Below are 21195 nucleotides of genomic sequence, written 5' to 3' on the forward strand. Positions count from 1 at the left end.
CATAACTTTTACCTACAGAACGCTTTAGTATCTAATGTAGCAAATACAATAAGTTATTTTATCATATCTCTTAAACAATTCCGCATTCATTTTCTTTCATGTATGCTTCTATTAAATCAATAAGTAGATTATAATAGCTGCAGCGCGAAGATAATTGGTTTTGGACAAAAATTTATGGTTAAATATATATTTCACCTTAAACAATACTTTTTGCACGGACGAAATGTTGTTAACACTGCTAAGCAAACTACAGTGTTATAATGAATTAAAGAAGATATTTTAATTTAATTATTAAAATGGTAAAGTAGGAAATAATAATGACAAGCTCAATCTGCAGTTAAAGAGAGAATGTAGTCAAAAGAGGACCACGTGACTGGGGGATGTCACGGTCTTCTAAGGATCTGGTCTCTCTCCGATCACGATCATCTATCTCCAAAGCCGAATATCTCAGTCCCCTTCTTCCACACGTCATCGCTTGCTTCACCAAGTCGACGTGTAATACTCTCATTTTTGCAGTGGTCTTTTTAATTATATACGTATTTATGGCGATAACGTTCACCGCACAAGGTTATGTTAAAGTATAACACGCATTATAATGTGTGATCAAGGCTCTCATTCTTATGCTAACTCATGTCATTCAAAACGTCATTTTGTATTCCGTATTCAGATAATAGCGATATCATATATCTATAGCACTCATTTTCAATTTAGTCTTAGATGAAATGTCTAGAAATTTGAATAAAATCATAATAAAGTGTGAATCAACTGGTTTGTTACCATGAGACTATTGAAAAATATTATAACTCGATCTTATCGAAATCTCACTCAAAAAGACACTAAATATTTACTACCAATCGATTTTAAAACTGAACATTCACGCGTACTTTAGTCGTTCCAAACTTTATATGCATTTGAACATTATCATTGTCACGATTGTGGCCAATGCATGAGAGATATGAATGGTCAAGATTGGTGCTTTTAAGGAGTCAGGGAATAAAACTAGCCAATGTTCAGGTTAGAAGTGAAATATAAAGGGATAAAGGTAAAGGTGACCCGGTTGAGATACTTTGCAATGATTTAAAAGCAACAACATTGCGTTCTTTCTTTAGCTTGGCGAGAGATAGATTCTATTGGTTAGTCAAAGAAGCAAACTCCAACTCGAATTTAAAATATAAAATAAAAAGGGTACAAAGAGAATGAACTCATCAAATGAGTGCAGTCTGTAGATCTACAGAAAAGTTTTCTGTTTTCTTTATCATTTATCTTCTTTTTCTTTTATTGGATCAGATCTATGTTGTTTTGTACATAGTTTTACAAGACGCAAAACAGCTAAGTTTGATCTAAGCGGGAAACAGTTTGATCAAAAGGGTACGTAGACTTATTACGGAAGAACAAAAATCAGATTTGAGTTTTTATTAAGAGATCTCGGGGATTACAAAATCACCTAGAATATATTTTCATGTAACTATTAAGAAAGCCAGCATTAATGTATAAGTTAGATTTGTTATTCTATTATGTAAATAATTTGCTATACAAGTTATGTATTTGTATAAATAAACCTATTGGCTAAGTTAATAAGATGAAAGAAACTATTACACAACTTAGGTTTTCTCCAAATTTGACAGTTTTACAAAAAAAATTTCAGATTATAAAGTAAGTTTTTGAACTGTTATTGTGGTATTATAACCAACAGTTAATCCTGACCTGAAAAGTACAATTTTGAATTTTGGATTTACAATTCATATTATAAGCTACATGTTATATTTGTGATGATAATTTTTTTTTTAACACATTCCCTCAAAACTTATTTAGCCGAACTTTAATAACGTTTTGGATGTTCTATGTCGATTTTGGATCATTTTACTATAGCATATTTAAGTTATATATCGATCTTTTAGAATTAACAGTCAACATTTTCATTGCCTGCAAAAAAAATCATCATTTTTTTTGTTTTTTAAAGAAGAAGATTCAATATATAAAATTTTCAAAGAAGAAGATTCACTGTATAAACTTAATTCTTATGCTTAGTATGATATCTAAGATATTAGATACATACATCTTCTTTACCATGTGGAACTTTTAACATAAATGCAGTGTTATTAACTAGTCCTTTTAAAATTGCCTATCAACTAAGTTTATAGTACGTAAACAAAGAAAAAAATAATCATCAATTTGAGTATCAAGATTTTTTAAAAAAAATCTTGTGGGAGGACGTGTGCCGCCAAACATGAACGGACAAAAATACGTGTAACTGGAGATAGTATGATGAATATAAAGATTTAAACAACACCAAGAGACCCAGAGAGAGAGGGAACAAAGAGAATCTGATCGGTCTTGAGATTGATGTTTTCTTGGTTCAATTGAGACGACCACACCGCTTTCCCAAAATATGCTTCTCTCTCGCACACAAACACACACACACTTTGACAATTTGCATCTTGGAACACCAAAACTAACGATTACCCCAAGACACTAAGTGTTCGACTTTGTAATTTCACATTTCCTTGTCGTGTCTCTTCACTCACGTGACTTCGTATCTTATTCTAATCGAGACCCTCCATTTGCATGTATTTTATAAGTAGGTGACTAAAGTACATTTCTTGGTATATATAAAATCATGGTGCAATGTAATTGTTGTGCATGCATGATGCATTAGGGGTGAGCATTCGGGTACCCGTTCGGGTTCGGATCGGGATTTTCAGATTTTCGGGTATTTCGGTATAGAGGTATAGAACCCGTTCGGGTATTTCTGTACTTTGGGTCGGGTTCGAGTATTTTTAGTTCGGGTTCAGTTATTTTAGATCGGGTTCGGATATTTAGATTTTGAAAAAATAAAATTAAATTTTTCATTTCTCAAATTTCTTATATTTAAAAATATAACTTTCACTTAACTATTTTTTTTTATTTTTAATAGATTGAGGGGTTAATAGATTTGGACATAACATTTTGAAACTAAAAAAGACATTAATTTGGTTAAGACATTAATTTGGTTATTATTTTTAAATTTTGGATGTAACTTTTTGTTAATTCTTGAAATAAAAAGTTTGACATGCATTTTAAGTAAGTAGCAAATCATTTTCTCCGTAATTCTATGTATATCATATGAACTTAAACTATGTGTAGTATTAATATAAATATTTTATATAAAATGAGAGATGTAAACTAGAAATATATGGTTAATTATACATATGTTCGGTTATCTTCGGATATCCATTCAGGTTCGGATATTACCCGTTCGGGTTCGGATATCCAATCTTTCCTAATTCAATATCCGTTCGGATATTTTGCTACTTCGGTTTGGATTTCAGTTCGGGTTTTTCGGATCGGGTTCGGGTGCGGCTTCGGCTTCGGATATCGGGTAAAATGTCCACCCCTATGATCCATGCCAAAACTAGAGTAGTTTAATAACGAGATAAGCGGCATACCTACGGTTTTTTTTTTTCTCTTTCTATCAATATTGTATTTTTTTATGGTGGACCAATTGTCTTTTTTATGACTTAAGTCATTCATATTACTAATGACTTAAGAGTGATGGACAACATCGTTTACCTCAAGTCATTCATATTTCTATCAATATTGTATTTCTTTAATATGCCCTCCAAAAAACGACTAGTAATTTACCTCATATAGTTCTCTGTAGCCGACCAAATATGCATCTATGTAATAAAACAATAACCATAATTATCTTTAAAATCTAAAACCGACTCATTAATAATATCCAACATGCTCGACAATGAGGCAATCTTATAAACCATAGAAAGAACACCAGACCCGCGTTAAGGTTTAACTTGGACTAAACACACAATCCAAAGGTAACAAAACAAAAAAACTTCTGATGTCTTTCTTTACACTTCAGAAAGAAGAAGAGATGAAATGTGTAATGTGTGATTACAGAAACGGGAACGAGATAAAGATGAAGTGGAAACTAATCCAATAGAGATGTTAAAGGCGGTAGGCAAAATTGGTAAAGGGTTGGTTAGAGATATCTACTTGCTCAAGCCTCCACGCTTTCTCTAAGCTTTTATTGCTTGAGGTAGAAGAAACTGAAATGTAATTTTTGCTCGAGCATCTTCACTAAAATTTTGTTTAATGTTTTTTTCTTTAAATTTGATATAATGTATTTCTTATTACTTAATTAATATAATCTGATCGATTAGAACTCAAGATGTTTGTCAAAATTGACAAATGAAAATTTGCATCATCTTAATTGAATTATATACTAAATACCAGACAAAAAAACACAAAATCATTTTTATAAATTAATTTTCAACCGAAACTGGTTTTACAACAAGACCGAACTGGTTTCCTCAAGACCATCGTCACCATTTTCAACCAAACACAAAAGTACAAAACCAAAGAAGAACAGACATAAAAAATCAATAAGCTCAAAAAGCTTTACAAACTTACAAACAAGGAAGAAAGATGGTTTAGTGTCTTTAAACATGTGTTTAGTTACAGTAAATGATCATCTCATCGTCTTCTTCCATGAGATGTCTTAGAAACAGCTTTCATTCCTTGAGAATCTTTGAAACAGACAAAGTGAACCAACGTTTTCCCGTTGGGATAAACAGCAAAGACGCTTGCCCCAATCTTCTTGTTGCACAACGAACACATGCTATCACTTGTCACTTGCACCACTCCTTTCCTATGTTTGTACAGTTCCTCTTTCACCTATTTGTTCCAACATAAAATTTGCAATCAATCCTAAGAAACGTTTATGATTCATCATCCAATAGAACTTAGCTTCCTGAACATAAAACATATACCTGTAAGTTTTCACTCTGCCTCAAACTCTTGATGACCGAATAGTTCCTGTGTGCTTCACTCGAGTTTCTAAGAAGGGGTGCAAGAAACGGAAGCAGGTTCTGCAGTTTAGTTTCTCTAGGTAAAAGCTTGAGAGCCTGTGCACCATTGATCCTCTCCCACCTCTGACTCAACAGATCAAGAACTTCAGAAATCATAACGGTGGAGTTTCCTTCTTCCATGGGCTCTTCAGCATCAACGTCGCTTCTTCCGCTATCAGTGCTGCTACTGAGACCAGCTCGCAGCATATCCTCAGCACCTTCTATCGCAACAATTTTCTTGGACCTGCCTCCTTTGACTTTCGAAGACAAAACAGACTCCATCATCTTCGTGGTGTCTGAACTCTCGAATGATCCTAGAGCTACAATACGTTTTGCAAAGTCCTTTGCGCTTTTCTTAGGATTCAGGTATATTTGCAGCAGTGTGAGGTAGATGTTGCTTGACGGTTTTCCAGATGGTAGAAAAGATACGGACTCATATATACGATCACAGTAAGCCAGCGCCAGATCAGGTGCATGAAGCTATAAGAAAAAAACAACCAACGAGTTAATCCATAAGCAAGATGTAGAAGATTATTTTGGTAACATGAGAAGATTATTGATAGGTACCTTATGAACATAGATGGACAAAGCGAGCTCGTGTTGATTCATTTTACCCAAAATAACTGCACGCTCTTCATAGAGAGCATCACGTGGAAGACGCTTCAACAAAGTCTGTGGATTATATCCGGAGATGTTCTCTAATGCAGACAATAGTTTTTTCCTTTCGGGAGGATGATCCTTGTCATCCCATTTCTGCTGCGCGCTTAATGCAGCATGCAAGTCAAGCACTTCCGAAAGGTAGATTTGTACCTGTTTAACATCATCCAACTTGTTACTTCCAGCAAATATGTAGACGTAAGCGCAATGAAAATGCTCTAATTCCTCACCATCTCGTTTTGGAGATTCCCAGAAACTGCGGTTTCATTCATAGCCATCATAAGCTCCAAATATCTACCCTGCATATTTGGAGCATGCTGCTTCAGATAGGAATTGACAAGGTCGGCCGAGATGTTTCCAGACAGAAACAAGTCGATGGTTTGTGTTGGACAGCTCTCCAGGACTAGCATAGAGTACTCCAACACAAGCATAGGATCAGTTTTGCATAGAGGCTACAAAAGAGCAAATCCAAATAACAAACAGTTAAGCATATCACAGCTGTTTCTTAGTATCTAAAGATAGGCAAGAAGAAAAACTAGCAATACCTTGAGATATTCAATGATCAACTCAGGACTAAAGATCTGTTTTACATCAGTTTGTGACTGGTTTGATTTGGACTCTTCCGAGAGCTGATTAAGAAGCTTAAGGGCTTCATGGTGCATCGAATTGCTCTTGAACAGTTCTAACAGTGCAGAATAACTTTTGCTTTTCATTAGTATCTCCTCACAAATCTTTACGTCGCAGTAGTTGACACCCTTTAATAACTCTACAGAAGCTCCAGACTGTCCAGTGTGTAGAAGTGCTTGGAGAAGAGCTGTGTCAAGAATCGCTGCCATCTCCCTTGCGCCTGAATTAAGCGAGATCGTGCCACGTCCCTGCGGCAAAAAAAGTTGTTCAAAAATGGTATCATCATCCAAGTAGTCATCACTCATCAATCAGCTATTAGCCTATTACCTTGTTGGACTTCTTAGTCTTGGAAGAATCATACGCTCCATAACTTTTGCCAACGGCATCAGAGATGACCTCTTCTGTTCCTTCAGAAGTGGCCTTCTCGATAATACCAGGTCTCTTCTTCTGCAAGTACTTTATAAGAGCCATCAGAGTGTTGTGGCTCATTTTCTTAGATTCAAGGGCTGCATTGCCTTCAGATTCCAAAAATGAAGACTCCATATCATCAGAAAAGCCAGATGAGCCTCTTGACAGAGATGCTTCCTCTCCAGAAATGTCTAACATCTTATCCGGTGGAGGAATCATTGTTGTTTTAGGAAGAGTGATGGATGGATACATGGAGAGTACATGCGTGATGTCTACTTGAGATGCCAGAAAGTGTTCCATGGCTTCCTCATAGCTCCCGTTTTCGAAAAGATAATGAGCAAATCTGTATCATAACAAAGAGACAACGATTATGAACTGCACATTACCGCTAATGAGTAAATATTGAAGTTTTAGGTGAAACACCTTGTGTGAATCGAACTCTCTTTCGCAGCTCTTAGGCTTGACTCTTCAGAGGGGAGTAACTTGCATAGAGCTAAGGCTTCCTCAAAGTTCCCAGAAGCTGTTAGTTGCACAATCTGCAAAGACACTTAACTTTCTCAAAAAAAAAAAAAAAAAACTTAAAAACCAAACATTCTCAGAGCAATGAGTGAGTACCTGAGCACCGATAGAAACAGGGAAGAGAGAATGAACAGAGTTATCCAAACCAACAATCACAGCATTGTTGCTCTTGACAAGGTGACGAATATTCTGGAGAACAATTGTCTGTATCAAAGGATAGGGGCTTCGTAGCAACCGAACCTATCAAAACAATGGCATAAGCGTAAAACAGGTTTCAGGACATGTGACAAGAAGCAAAATGGCTTCTCAATATGGAGAAATTTATATACCTCAACTCGTCGAGGTAACAAGGCTATTGCATAGGGATTCTGAATGACAATAGCTGTTGGGGCCTCTGACCAGCAAAGCCTCTCTGTCTGGAGCAGCTTCCCATTTTGATCAACAAAAACTCCAATGTTATCCTACAAGTACAAGAAGAAACTAATAAAACAACACAAAAGGGGACAAAGTTGGGGAGCTACAAAGATGTCAGATACAAAGGAAGAATATTTCAAACATGACAAAGAACAGATGCTACCACATTGTTTCTCATGAAAATGGGAAAGAGAAAAACAATATATACCAATATTCAAGAAATCGCTAGGCCTTAACTACGCTTGATAGAGGACTAGTTACTAGTCGAGTAGTCGGTTTATTCGGTATACAAAACAAAAGAAAATAGATAAATTTGTGGAACAGAAGAAAATAGACAAGTGGATTTGTACTAACGCTATTGTTAACTTAACAGCATTAGACTAATTTAGATCGATTCAAACCGATTTAGAACAGTTTAAACATATTTTAGTTGTATCAATCAGATTTTAAGAAAATCGTCTCGAATAGGACCATGATATATATACCTTCCCAAGGACAAGTTCACCAGAAGGTAGAAAAGTGACGAGAGGAGGAGCAACTCTCCCAGAAGGAAACACCTCAGAGAGAGTCCCATTAGCAGTGTTGAGAATCACATACTCTTTCCTAATCCCCAAGCAAATATTCTCACCGCACCAAGAAATGGACTTTACAGTATCAGGAACTCCATAGTCCCTCACCTCCACAAACCCTCCTCCTCCTGTAACAAATAAAATCCAAACTTTCTTTTTTAATAAAAATAAAAATCCAAACTTTCAAAATCACAACTGAGTAGAAAAGCTCCGATCTTTTTTTACCGTCGTGCTTGAAGACGCAGACCCTCTTCTGCCTAGAGAAGCAGAGGAAGCCACGTCGATCGTCCCACGAGTAAGCATTGGCGCCTTTCGCTTTGGTGATCACGGCGACGGTCTCCAGATTGGGAAGCTTGTGGAACGCGATCGACTCCGAGAGAGAGAGGAGCAGCTCTCTGGAGGCCAAGACCTTCATCGCCACGATGGGTTTCTTGGCGAATCCGGTGACGGTCGTTTCGAGGAGGTAAGAGTCTTGGCGGAGCTCATCCGAGGAGGAGGAGGAGGGGGATTGGGGGGAGTAGATGCGGAGGGAGCCGTCGTAGCATCCGGCGAAGAGCTTGGAGTTGTGGGATTCGACGGCGTCGATCCGGGCGGGGCAGTTGGTGAGGAGCTGAAAGGAATCGTAAGCATTGTGAACCATTGTTTGTTCTCTCTCGTCGTCAACTTTGATGGGGAAGATTGTTATCTGGGGATCACCATGGTGTTTAAATCCAATTAGAACCAAAATGAAAAATTGAACTTCGAACCCGCGACCTTTGAGTCGAAGACCAATGAATGCTCTAACCAAGGAACATTAATTAGATAATCGGTTCCAGAACAGTTCGAACCGGTTGCCTTTATTAATTTCAAATTAGATGTCGTTTTATTTTTTTTCATGTAAACTAAAAATATAGCTAATATTCAGTTTTATCCTTATTTAACTATTAAAAAATATTATATTTATTTTAAAAAAAATTATTTATATAAAAAAAATTAATGATATAAAGTACAATAAAATAATAGATACTTATTTTGTGACAAAACTTTAAAATGAAACAGAAAGAATATAATTTAACATTTCATTATGTCATTTTAAGCTAAATAAACGTGCTTAGGTTGTAGCAGACATAAATAAATTGAGCAAATATTTCATAACTAAATAAAGAAAAATTAGAACCAAAAGGATGATTCTCATTTTTTTTCAATTAATAAACACCAAACAATTAGACATGGTAACAACATTCTAAAACATACATTAACTTGAATAACAAGGAACGTGTCTGTCAGCTAGCTAGAACATTGAAAAAGTCTTTGGCTCACTAATTTTCTTAGTAATCTGCACGTTTTTTTTATTGGTTCTTCAGCAATGAGAATAAAGCATTTATTAATCTTCTCTTGTTGTTTATGTGTTTATATGCAGATTCAACTCTCAGTTAGCTACTGATGCAAGAGAAGTGGCCGGTTCAGGAACAACATCGGCTGGAGAGAAACCGTTTGGTATCGGATACTGTTTCTCTTCTAACCCCCAGAACTTTGCGGTTTTGAGATCGTCTTCAAACATTTGTCTTGAGAATTCCTCATGGTCATACTCTAGTGTTGCTTCTCCACCAAACTCCTTGGGGAGATTCTCCATATCAAAGTGTGATCTCATCAGTTCATCACTTGCTTTGTCTTTTGGGTACACGAAGTTCACCTTTTGAGCTGTTCTTGGGTCCAAGAAGTACTTAACAGCCTAGTAAATAAATGCCTCTTTAAAGAGCTTTTTAGAACTTTATTAAAAAGAAGACAATATTATTGTGTAATGATGACTTTATGTACCTTGTAGCCTGCTTGGAAAAGTCTTGGGGGATTGTAGAGAAAGGACATACCGAGTCTCTCAGGGTAATGATTCTGTAGAATGTAGATAATGTCTCTTGTTGTTTTCATGGGAGCGTTATTAGCCATGGACCAACCAGTAAAATCTATGAGCCAAGACATTTGCTCTTGTCCTTTGGGAAGATTAATGATTGCGTTTTCAAGAAGATACACCAAGTGCCTGATATTACCTTCTGCTGATGTTGTGTTCTGATTCACAATATTAGTTGAGAGACATATGTACATATGAGAGTTCTTGAAAGGGATTAAAATAACAAACAGAAAGTCCGATTAAATTACCTGTAAACCTGGTCTCATTATAAGCACAGTCCTACCTTGACGATCATGAAAACTAGCTCTTGAAACTTTTCCAGTCTCACCTTCATGTGCTACTTCATGCTGGAGATAACCAGAGAAGAAAATAAACAAACATGAACGTATCTTTGATATTTAGATGTTGAAGTTACCCAAGGGATCTCATGAGGCTTGTATGTTGATCTCCATTTAAGTGTCTCCTCAATCATTTGCTTGGCGTTTTCGACATTCCAGCTACGAGCATCCAAGTATCTCCTCAAGGAAGCATCAGAGCAGAAAACTAAACTATGTCCTGAGAGTGGTCCTAACGCAGATTTCAATTTGCTAACCTGAATGTTTGTAGGGGTTTAAATAATTATTATGGGCCCCAATTATTATTACTAATGCTGAAGTAAACTATGTTAATACTAAAAAGCTAGTTGCACCTTGTTATCTTGCTGAGAATCATCCTCAAGTTGGTGAGCACTCATGTTTGGTGAAAAATCTTTAATCTCTAAGGAGGACAGCTTCAAAGCCTAGAAACGGTTTCACAAAAACATAGTTTTAATCCAATACGAGCAAAGATTAGATTCATAAGAAAAAATCAAAGAGGTTATTAACAAAAATTCAGTAATTAGCAACTATAAGAAATTTGCATTAAATGAAAAACAAGATCAATGAAATGGTTGAAGCTCACGTAAACTTCGTTCGTGGAGAGAAACTTGAAAGTAGTAGGAGCCCTGCCTTGTTCAATTCAATAACACGTATGATGGAGAAACATGAACATAATGAAAATCAAAATGCAAAGAGGATCTAACCTGATGATACGGATCTCTTTGTATTAGTGAACGAGAGATAGAGAAGGATCAATGGGGTTTGGTCCTGACGCGAGCCTAATCATTCCCACTTCAGGAGGACTAATAAAAAGCTAAAAGGTGGAAAAAGACATTAACTAATTGTGTGGCAGTTAAAATTAAAATATTATAATTAGCAATATTATATGGTTTTGAGCTTTGATTAAATCAACAGCATTGACATTTGACCAGTTATTAAATGGCACAAAATAACACCATGTCACGTCAATCCGACCCTTAACGCCTCTTAATTTGTAGTTTTTATATATTTTATGAAAATGAACATTATTTACGATCGGGTCGTCTCAACTAGAATGTAGATAATAATATTACAAGAATATTGTTTGCTAATATCCGTCGACTTGTTATAATCCAAAAAACAACTCATTGATTAAGTCAAAAGAGTAGTCGGGCAGCTACATTGTTAACCGTTTATGTTACCACATCAAAACTTTAGCATTCCATATCAATTTTACTAGTTTATGTTACCACACCAAAAACTTTTCAATTTTTTTTATATGAAATTTTTTTTTTTATTTCCATAGATTTATTTTTAAAAATATTTCTAGTATTTAAAAAAAACCATATATCTATCAGATTTTTTTTTAAAAAAATAATAATTTAAAAATTAATTTTTAAAATTAATTTTTTTTGTCCCAGAATCCATGACACCATTGAACCGCCCTGCCAAACGCACAACATGATCTGGCAAGAAAGTCATACTGATCATCATCAGACTCTCAGCAAAAGTATACTATAGAGTGATCTTCATGGAGCTCAGCTCACAGGATATAAACTATGGAAGTTAGGTCAATTTCTATTATCCATCTGCTACTTCATCCCTAAGCATATGATATGTGAACTTTAGGGCCCAGCCGTTGTTCTTATTTATTTTATCATTTCAAAGTCCAAAAACAAAGTCCAGATGATCATAAAGATGGCCATGCATAACTGTATTTTGTGTGACCGTTTGTGGTTAAAGGTCATTGCTTAGTTGCTTGTAATTCAAGTCACATAGTTAATCGTCATCACTGCTTCACCACTGACAATTTTCCTCTTTCCCTCGCGTCAATTGCCAAAACAAAAAGATGTCCTCCATTGAAGCCATATAGTTTTCCGCATACCCTAATAATATGTACAGTAACTCTGATATATCATAACCAAATTCAATTCGAAATTAAGATAATGTAAAAAAGCGTGAAAAAGACATCTGAGGAAGTAGACAGATCTGGGTGGATTCGAACCACCAACCTCTCGTAAAGAGAGCTCTACCATTTTGAGCTTACAGATCTATTAATGCAAACCTTGACCCAATTTAAATTAGAACGTATGAACTTCTTAGGATTGACATGGCCGCTCTGATATTTCTTCACATTCCTAAATAAAAGACCCTATTAACCACAATAGAGAGACACAAAGTCAACTAACACATTAGATATACGGATCAAGATTTGAAGCTTGCTTTTAGAATACCAATCATTTATTCAAAAATTATAATACAGTAACATTAAAATTAATACTGCAAATGCAACTGACCAGCACTGAATCAATAAAAACTGTAACTACAGTATAAAAATTATTATACCGTAACATAACATGGATTGCAAACATTGTAACTATAGTAATTCATCGTTAATCTCAAATCAAGAATGAAGTACTGTCTCGACTTAAAAACATTAGATATAGCCTCTAACTGTGATAATTTGTACAAACAGAAGAAAACAAGTTGCTTGTTCAAGATACCTCACAGATTCAACATAAAAAACCAACTTGTCTTGAGGGAAGAATTATCCATAGCATCTGTTGATATAACAATACAGCCGGGAACATCACAAAATCTTTCAAGCCATTTGCAACACCATAATATCCAAGATACAGTTACAATAAGCTTACAAATGATGCAAAAGTGTAGTATCTGATGTTCTTTCTTCATGTAATAGCATAAAGGCCATACAAATTTTCAGGTAGTGTTGTTACAAACAAACCGCTCCAAAACACATAGATATAGAGGATATGTATCTTATGTCACTAGTGCTAATTTTGCAAACGGTGAACATCTAATATAAAAGAAAAAAAAAATTGAAAAGTTGTACAAATTAACATCAATAGTTAGTACTATAATATTTGCTCGTACTTTATGATGGTTGTTGATAATTCAATTTTGACTAGTAATGATGCTTATTTATCCATTGCATATAAGATTAACGCGGGTTTGAGGTCAGATAAGTTATGTAATGCGAATAAATAGCTGAACGGGGAATTGAAACTAAAATTAAAAGTACCTTTTGGTCTCCATGGATTACGTTGGATTAGGCCGCGTTTGACTCCAGATCTGCGATCTGGATCCATTCAAAATATGTCTGTATCGAGATATTTTGGTGGAATTTAAGATCAAAAAGGAATCAGAGTGAGTGTGAGAGCAAGCGAGATGCAAGAGACACAAGGTGAGGGAGAGAACCCGGGCTTAAAAAAATATCCCCGTGCGAACTCCCCTCACAACAACACGAAACTATTTTTTTTTATTAGGGAATTTTTTTGGTGACCTGCCATGCAAGCGCACCTGTCATGGCAAAGGTCGGATGACAAAGATGCTTAATCAGAACTCAAGCCAACTCATCGGGGCTTTATCGTCCTTAACAAACATCTCATACATCCTTCATACTCATCTCATATCATTTCACATATCTTCCTTCCTCCTTTGGCTCTTCCCTCTTCTTCAATCGCTCCTCTCCAGAATCGAGAGAGTTGACGGATTCATCATCATCTCATCAATCCGCAACGCAAATCACAGATCTGACGACGAACCTCAAAGCCGAGATCATGAATCACGATCCAACATCAGATCTGGGAATTCAAAACAGGAAAATCAATACTATTACAAGGAATCCAATCGAATTGATAATCGGTTATCAGAATAAGCATAATTACCAGCTATTCAACCGATCCTCGGAGATCTCAGCAGCTAAGATCCGTCTTACGCCATGGATCAAATCAGAGCAGCTAGATCCGTGCCGATACGTGATCGATCGGTGGATCGAGAGCTGAAACTCCGACGATCTGAATCGGAAAGACTCCAATACGTTGACATAGCAAAAAGATCTAGAGATAACGATGAACACAAAAAAAATAAGTTGAAAAGAATAATAAGGAAAAAGCGGGTATGGTAACCAAAGAGATCAATGCGTTATCTTTATACACGGAGCTAGAGCTAATCAACGGACAAGATCATATAGTTACATATAAGATCAACGGTGGATGCTTTACACGAAAGAAAAAATAATTTTAAAGGAAAGTGGACAGCAAATATGGGTGGTTGGCGTTTTACCAATTCCTTGCAACACGTTTTCTTTATTTGAAAAGGGAATATTCCTTGCAATTTCCTTCACGACTCTTCTATATTTTTATTTTATTTATTTTCCAAATTTGCCTACCAGAAAAAATAAGTCAAAAACATATAACAGGCCACGAAGGTGATTGGGCTATTACAAAGCCCACTACTAAATCGCTGCAGCTACTACTAAAACCCAATCCATCAGACACAAAAGGTTTATGCAGCATAACTTTGTACTTGTACTCTTCCTCATGCAGTGCCAGTGTGCCACTGATTGTTTACAAGACCAGAGAGCAACGACTATGAAATTGTACAGCCAAGATGCATACGAACAAAGACAAGAGTTCGTGCATTGGTTTATGTAATAACTTCAAATCCAAGTGAAGAGTGTCACCATCATCACACTGATGACTAATCTCCATGGGGGTTATTAGCATTCTTGTTTCCTGATTGAGATCCACTACCTCTGATCTCAGCATAACCCGGAGGCAGCTTGGGCGGATGAACAACAGGCAAGTTGCTTGAGGACCCGTTGCCACCAGAAGGTCTGAACGACCAGTTGATTGTGCTGATACTTGAAGATGGAGATGAACTTGAAGAGAACTGGTTATGTTGTCTGAGATATGTAGGCAGTGTCTCCTTATCACTGAGCTGCTGCTTATCAAAGTCCAGAGCATTAGGTGATTTCGCCGGCTCGCTTATCATCTCCCCTGGGTTCATCACACTGGCGGTTCCAAACAGCCAAGGCTGTCTGAATTTCGGATGCTTATCTTCTTTGCCTTTGGGTTGTTCTTGTTGTTGGTGAGCATGATCAGAAGTTTCAATGGGTTTAACCGATGGCTTGTCTCTGTCCGCTAAACTCGGTTCAGGTGGATCTACGGCTCTAGGAGTTGTTGAACGGGTTGTAGAGATTGTGGTTGTGGGGAACGCTTTCTCTGGTGGGACGGCTGGTGTGTAGTTAGATGGGAGAAGGTCGTCCCAGTTCTCAAGAAGTTCCTTATAGACTTTGCGAAGGGTTACCTCGGTTAATCCGGTTATTTTGCAAATCTCTGCTTGCGTCTTTCGTTTGTCTTCAAGCTGACATGCTAGGTAGATAGCAGCTGCGGATATGCTGATGGGGTTTCTACGGGTGCAGAAGCATTTGTTGATGACCACTTCTCCGATATGTGTTGCCAGTTCCTAAGAAGATTGAAAACAGACAAATCAGCAACGGTGTAATGGAAGCATCTGTGAAATTGAGTGGGGACAATGTCACTACAAGACACTTTCAAGACTCTAGATCTCAATGGAGAAGGGAAAAGAGTCAGGCACTGATACACTAGTGAGGTTGCATTATAGGGGCAAACCTGGGCAGATTTGTTAAGTTGAAGGAGGGTGCAGAACCTTGGCATATGAACCGATATAGAGTTGCTGTTGATGGGTTGGCTTAGTTGTAGAGCTTCTCCTAAAATCTTGATGTACTTGCCAATCTCCTTCTGCTGTACATTGGCTGCAATGGAGATTTCCTATTGTTCAAATCAAAGAAAAGGCATCAGACAGTTGTTTAAGTCACTGCAATGAACTAAAACAAGTGCTGCTTATATCTAAGTTCAGAGGCAATGAGAAAATTATGTTTTCACGCTAACATATAAGCAAAACATTTCAAGACTATCGATAAACAAAGCTCAGAGAAACGATAAAACACATCACTACGGTAGCTAGATTCATTCCTGCAAAGAGACATAGAACTTGTATTGCTGATTTATAATACAGACTCAAGCAAACAGGCACAGCCATTTCAAGAACCTGAGGCACAGTAGCTGAATAAGTTTTGAGAGTGAAATAGGATCTCTGGTAACCTGAAGTGTTCGAGGCTCTTGAGCTTCTCTAATAGCTTGAACAAGACAAGCAGTAGCCAACGCCTCAACGCTTCTGTTCCTCAAGCAAGTAGCCGAGCAGCAATCCCTAAACAACTGGAACGCATGCTCAGAGATATCGCAATCCAATCCCAAAATCGACGCCACGTCGACGATCTGCATATAAGCCCTAAGGTTATCCACCACAACCGTCGACGACGAATTCGATCCGGAAGAAGCGAGCTCCAGGGTTCGTTCGAGTTCCGCGAGGTGGCCGGAGAAGGAGAGGGATGAGCGAGCGAAGATCGGGTTCGGTTCGAGTGACCAGGTGGAGAAGGCCGTGATGAATCCGGTGGGCTCGAACGGATCTTCCTCGTTGGCTTGGGACGGTTGCGCGGCGGGGGGTTGGAGATCGGCGGTGACGAGGGGGAGAGGAGTGTCTTGCGCGCGGAGATGGAAGAGGTGGTGGTTTTGCGTTTGGCGTTCTTCGATTACGCGGCCGCAGGAGGTGCATTCCGTTATCGATATGCCGGAGCTCGTGGTGGCGCACCGTCCTTGCGCCGATGAACAGTACGGACACTTCATTTTATTTATTTTTATCTTTACTCTTTTATGTTTCGTTATGACTTGAGAGTGTTGTTGAATATATTTATATAAAGAGCGTGAAAAATAATATTTTCTTCAAGATTTATTAAACTTCAGAGTTCGATTGTGTTTGCATTACATATGAAAGTATAACACAAGGATCCCATGTTATTGCATATCATAAATGTATTTGTATGTAACTACCAATCGATGGAATTCAAAAGGATCATCTTTTTGGCTTCAGCAAGTAGAAATGAACTTGGGTTTTTATATGTGAAACGTGTGTTATATCATATCATTAGCATCAGCTACTTGCTGCTGGCTTGTGTAGAATCTTCTTGAAGCTTCTTCCCAGACCCCTTGCGCTCTGATGATAACAAAACCCAAATGTAATTAGAAGAGATCATAGTCAATATACAACTCAACAAAGTCGAAAAGAAGACATCTAAAGACTAATTCTTATGTTTATCAAGAAGTTAACCTTGGAATGATCAAAGCTCCTCTACCATACTTGTTCAACCAACTTCTTCTACAAGTGGGATTTTGGAATAAATGCAATAAACAACACCAGAAGCTATAGCTATCAGAAATCCCATAAGTGAACATAATTTTTCAAGAAGACTCTACTGAATCACATAGACCGACCAGTACCTCTAAAATGTAATATCCTTAACCTAACATTCGATCCATCTTCATACCTTATCTCCAGACTCACTAAGCCTAACCGTTAATCACGTATGATCAAACCTTCCCAGGCATCTTTCAATATCTTGGATAATCAAGCACATAGCCATACATCTGGTCACCATTAACAGACCAGCTTACAGAGTAACACAAGATTTCAATACGGATGAACTTGACCATCGAACTGAACAACCTAATGTACACTTGAACTCAAGATTCTACTATTTATAGTAACTAAGCAAAAGATAACAACTCAGATTACTACAAGTTCCAACAATCTACTGATTCCAAGTCACTAATCCAAAACACACCAAAGAGACCTATAGAATCAAGAATCCTCACCATAGATCGGGAAGGATTCGAATCAAGATTGATAGACTGAACCGACATCTTCGCGATTTCACCAATAGCAGCATCTCTAACCCCAGGTACATCACTAGTAAGCTCTTCATAAGCAGCAACGAACGCCTCTTGCCAAAACTGAGGCAACTTGATCCGACGACTGTTAGTGTACACATCCCACATACGCTTCACCACTCTCTCCCTCTTCTCCATTTCCTACAACAACCACAAAATCAGCTTCTAACACACACCAAAGACGAAGAAATCAAGAAAGAAAGAGTCACCAGAGCGTCGAGGTGATCGTAGTTTCGAACCCCGAGATCTTCAGATAACCGGTTCAGATTACCCGTGGATAACCGGAGAGTGACAGTTCCCGTGAACATCGACCAAAATGCTAGAAGCAAGAGAGCAGCAAACGCGTAGAACTTGTAACGACCTCTTCCGAACAACACGGTTTCGGAGTGTTCCTTCTTCGAATTCGCCGTCGTCGGCAAGGCGTCGCCCTCCTTCATCGCGAAAAGTGTCGGTTCGATTTCGAAGCTCACTCTCTCTTTCGCTGATACTTGTACGAGCCGTTGATCTTAAATTGTTAACAAGTATACTAAAATTGTAACTCGATCGTGACCGTTGGTTTATATATATAATTTGATAAAAGCCACATACAAATAAACATCCAAACGGCGTCGTATAAAGAAAACACACTAAAACGCAGTCGTATAAAGAAAAAAAAACACTAGGCTGTGTCGTTTTCACCGCGTACTTTATGATCACCGTCTCTTTGGAAAAGCGCTTCGATCTCTTCAAGCGACTTTCCTTTAGTCTCCGGCATCAGGAAGAAGAAGAAGTTCCACGCCACCGCCGCGATTCCGGCGAACATAAAGAATGCTCCGCCGGTCGTAATCGCCTTGGATAACGACAAAAACGACATCGACACGGTGGCGTTCATGACTCTGTTCACCGCAACGCCGAGACTCGCTCCTTGAGCTCTAAGCTTCAACGGGAAGACCTCAGAGCTGTACACCCAAGTTATTGGGCCGAGCCCAATAGAGAAAAACGCCACGAAGCTATAAGCGGAAACTATACTCAGAACCAAAGCCCAAACCAGTTTCCCGCCAGAATTTTGAGCCATCGTAAGCCCAAACCCTAACATTGTCAACGCGCCAATCATCCCTCCGACGCTGGTCAACAAAAGCTTCCTCCGACCTACCTTGTCAAGCAAGAAAGTCGCCGTAAAAATAAAAGTCGTTTTCATGATTCCGACACCGATCGTAACCAAGAAAAGCTTGTCTTTAGTCGTGATTCCAGCTTTCTTAAAAATCTTCGGACCGTATAGCAACACGGCTTCGATACCAGTTGCGTGCTGGAAGAAATGAATCCCTAACGCAGTCAAAAGAACTCGTCTCACCGCAGGTGTAGGTCTTAGGATAAGCTCTTTCCAAACTCCTTCCCCGTGAGTCTTCTTGTTCTCCATCTTCACCACCTCGTCTTTGCACTTCGGGTCGATTCCCGCGGCGGTTTTGATGTCTTGAAACCGTAGCTCCGCCTCTTCAGGCGAGTTCGACACCAAGTCCAGTATCCTTTTGCCTTCTCCGAGACGCCCTTGCAGAATCAACCACCGTGGAGATTCCGGCATTTTCAAGATCCCGAAGGCCAGCACTAGCGACGGGATCGCAGCTATACCGAGCATCAGCCTCCAACCGATATGCATAGGTAGCTTGGAGAAGAAGTAATTCACTAGGTAACCGATTAAAATCCCTATGCTGATGCAAAGATGAGGTAGAGAAGCTAGGAGTCCTCTGTGCGAAGCGGTTGCTATCTCGGCCGAGTAGACCGGTGCAACCATGAGGGCGAAACCGACTCCGAGCCCGGCGGTGCATCTACCGGTGAGGAGAACGGGATAGCTTGGGCCCCAGCCCATTAGTATTGAGCCCAACATGAAGAGTATTGAGGCCAAGACGATTGTGTAACGTCGTCCGATTATGTCCGACGTTCTTCCGGCGAGCAGTGATCCGACGAGGGCACAAAGGTTGAGGATTCCGGTGAGGACTTCGATCTGAACTTCGTTTGTCTTTAACTCTTCTTCTATAAACACCATCGCTCCACTCATAACGCCAGTATCTACACACAACGTATCTTATCATGAGTTCTTATTGTTACAACTTACAAAAGAATAATAATAATAAGTATATATAACACCATGACATATTTGTTTTTTTTTTTTAAACAAATGTTTTTTTGAAAAATTAACAGCTATACATATTAAAATCCCTATAACTTTTGGAGATATCTTAATTATTATTATTATATACTTACCGTAACCAAAGATGATGGAGACGATGGAGGCGACAATAGCACACTGAAGCGCGTATCTATTAACTCCGGTGTTCTCCTCGGTCGGCTTCTCGACCGCATTCTCGCTGGAGATTTGATCGTCCATGATTAATTCACCAGCACGTAATTAGAAAACTATAGAGTATACAAACGTTAACTAATGTCTCTCCCAGTTGTAAGCTTTTGTCTGAAAGTTAGATATGTGTTTGGTTCTTAAGTTTTCTCTCACTACCAAAGAAGATTCGTTGATTATATATAGAAAAGAATAGATGACAACACAGAGAAGACTGTACTCGTGAAAGCCACAAGTTTGAAAAGAGAGGATTTAGTTATTTTTGAATCCAATGGACAAGAGTCATCCATATCTTCTTATATTTTTATACTAGGTGATAACCCGCGCTTTGCGCGGAATGAGATTATTATTTTTGGTATTTATAAGATAAAAAGATATAAAGTCTGTTATGTGGACATCGGTTTGATTGTATGTTGGATTTTGTTGTATTTTACTCTATTGAAATATAAGAACCATTCGAAAGTCTTATTTATTTTGGTTTGGAGAATTCACAAAAGTGCTGGAGGTTAACGATGAAAAATATTGTAGAAGAAGTCTTATAAATAAAAAGCTCAATTTTATTAAGACACATAGAGATAAAACTGATAGTACGATTTAAATCTATTGCCATAAACTAAGTTTTTGAAATATATGCAAATCACCTATTCATAATTAACTCAATCACGCATATTAGCAAAATAGGCAACCGTCGTATAGTAAACTTGAAATAACCGAACTGAAGCGTGGTTTATCTTCGTTGATTTTAATAGACGTTCCACTTCGGAACCGACCGGTTCGATTCGGTAAACCCACAATCAGAAGTTCCAACTTGGAACTAATAACAGTCGCGTATGAATATATCTTTTTTTTTGGTTTGTACGTGGCTCTCTTAGCCATTCATCTACAACAAACTGCACAAGTGAAGAAAAAAAAAGGAGAATCTTCTAGTTTAGCTTAAAAGCTGTGTGTTTATCCTATAGATTTTGTACCGATTATCAACTCTGTTGCAGAATCTC

At 38.0% G+C, this 21195-nt stretch overlaps 5 protein-coding genes across 8 annotated transcripts; all 5 read right to left on the reverse strand.

Moving 5' to 3' along the window:
• Positions 1-4237: 4237 nt before the first annotated feature.
• On the reverse strand, positions 4238-8739 carry LOC106306617 (vam6/Vps39-like protein). Its single transcript, XM_013743292.1, has 11 exons — positions 8264-8739; positions 7955-8166; positions 7385-7516; positions 7152-7295; positions 6960-7072; positions 6456-6879; positions 6047-6376; positions 5732-5953; positions 5412-5654; positions 4767-5324; positions 4238-4671 (listed from the first exon to the last, which is right to left on the reverse strand). The coding sequence occupies exons 1-11, from the start codon at positions 8676-8678 to the stop codon at positions 4471-4473; spliced, it is 2994 nt and encodes a 997-aa protein (XP_013598746.1). The 5' UTR covers positions 8679-8739; the 3' UTR covers positions 4238-4470.
• A 687-nt stretch (positions 8740-9426) lies between these two features.
• On the reverse strand, positions 9427-11536 carry LOC106304082 (CRAL-TRIO domain-containing protein C23B6.04c-like). Of its 4 annotated transcripts, none has more exons than XM_013740467.1 (7): positions 10984-11536; positions 10863-10905; positions 10612-10701; positions 10339-10515; positions 10172-10270; positions 9836-10081; positions 9427-9749 (listed from the first exon to the last, which is right to left on the reverse strand). In XM_013740467.1, exons 3-7 carry the CDS (start codon positions 10654-10656, stop codon positions 9447-9449), a joined length of 870 nt encoding a protein of 289 aa, XP_013595921.1. In that variant the 5' UTR covers positions 10657-10701; positions 10863-10905; positions 10984-11536; the 3' UTR covers positions 9427-9446. The 4 variants fall into 4 exon arrangements, with proteins under 4 accessions (XP_013595921.1, XP_013595922.1, XP_013595923.1 ...); XM_013740468.1 differs by having other exon boundaries at positions 10863-10909; XM_013740469.1 differs by lacking the exon at positions 10863-10905.
• A 3011-nt stretch (positions 11537-14547) lies between these two features.
• Positions 14548-16869, reverse strand: LOC106305794 (transcription initiation factor IIB). Its single transcript, XM_013742182.1, has 3 exons — positions 16189-16869; positions 15697-15855; positions 14548-15529 (listed from the first exon to the last, which is right to left on the reverse strand). The coding sequence occupies exons 1-3, from the start codon at positions 16768-16770 to the stop codon at positions 14762-14764; spliced, it is 1509 nt and encodes a 502-aa protein (XP_013597636.1). The 5' UTR covers positions 16771-16869; the 3' UTR covers positions 14548-14761.
• Positions 16844-18389, reverse strand: LOC106305796. Its single transcript, XM_013742185.1, has 3 exons — positions 18081-18389; positions 17797-18012; positions 16844-17137 (listed from the first exon to the last, which is right to left on the reverse strand). The coding sequence occupies exons 1-3, from the start codon at positions 18306-18308 to the stop codon at positions 17075-17077; spliced, it is 507 nt and encodes a 168-aa protein (XP_013597639.1). The 5' UTR covers positions 18309-18389; the 3' UTR covers positions 16844-17074.
• LOC106305795 (probable polyol transporter 6) lies at positions 18378-20465 on the reverse strand. The gene is made up of 3 exons (XM_013742183.1): positions 20321-20465; positions 20110-20289; positions 18378-19914 (listed from the first exon to the last, which is right to left on the reverse strand). The coding sequence occupies exons 2-3, from the start codon at positions 20231-20233 to the stop codon at positions 18530-18532; spliced, it is 1509 nt and encodes a 502-aa protein (XP_013597637.1). The 5' UTR covers positions 20234-20289; positions 20321-20465; the 3' UTR covers positions 18378-18529.
• Positions 20466-21195: the final 730 nt, after the last annotated feature.

This window comes from Brassica oleracea, chromosome C7, assembly GCF_000695525.1.
Source record: "Brassica oleracea var. oleracea cultivar TO1000 chromosome C7, BOL, whole genome shotgun sequence".
Taxonomy (NCBI): Eukaryota; Viridiplantae; Streptophyta; class Magnoliopsida; order Brassicales; family Brassicaceae; genus Brassica; species Brassica oleracea.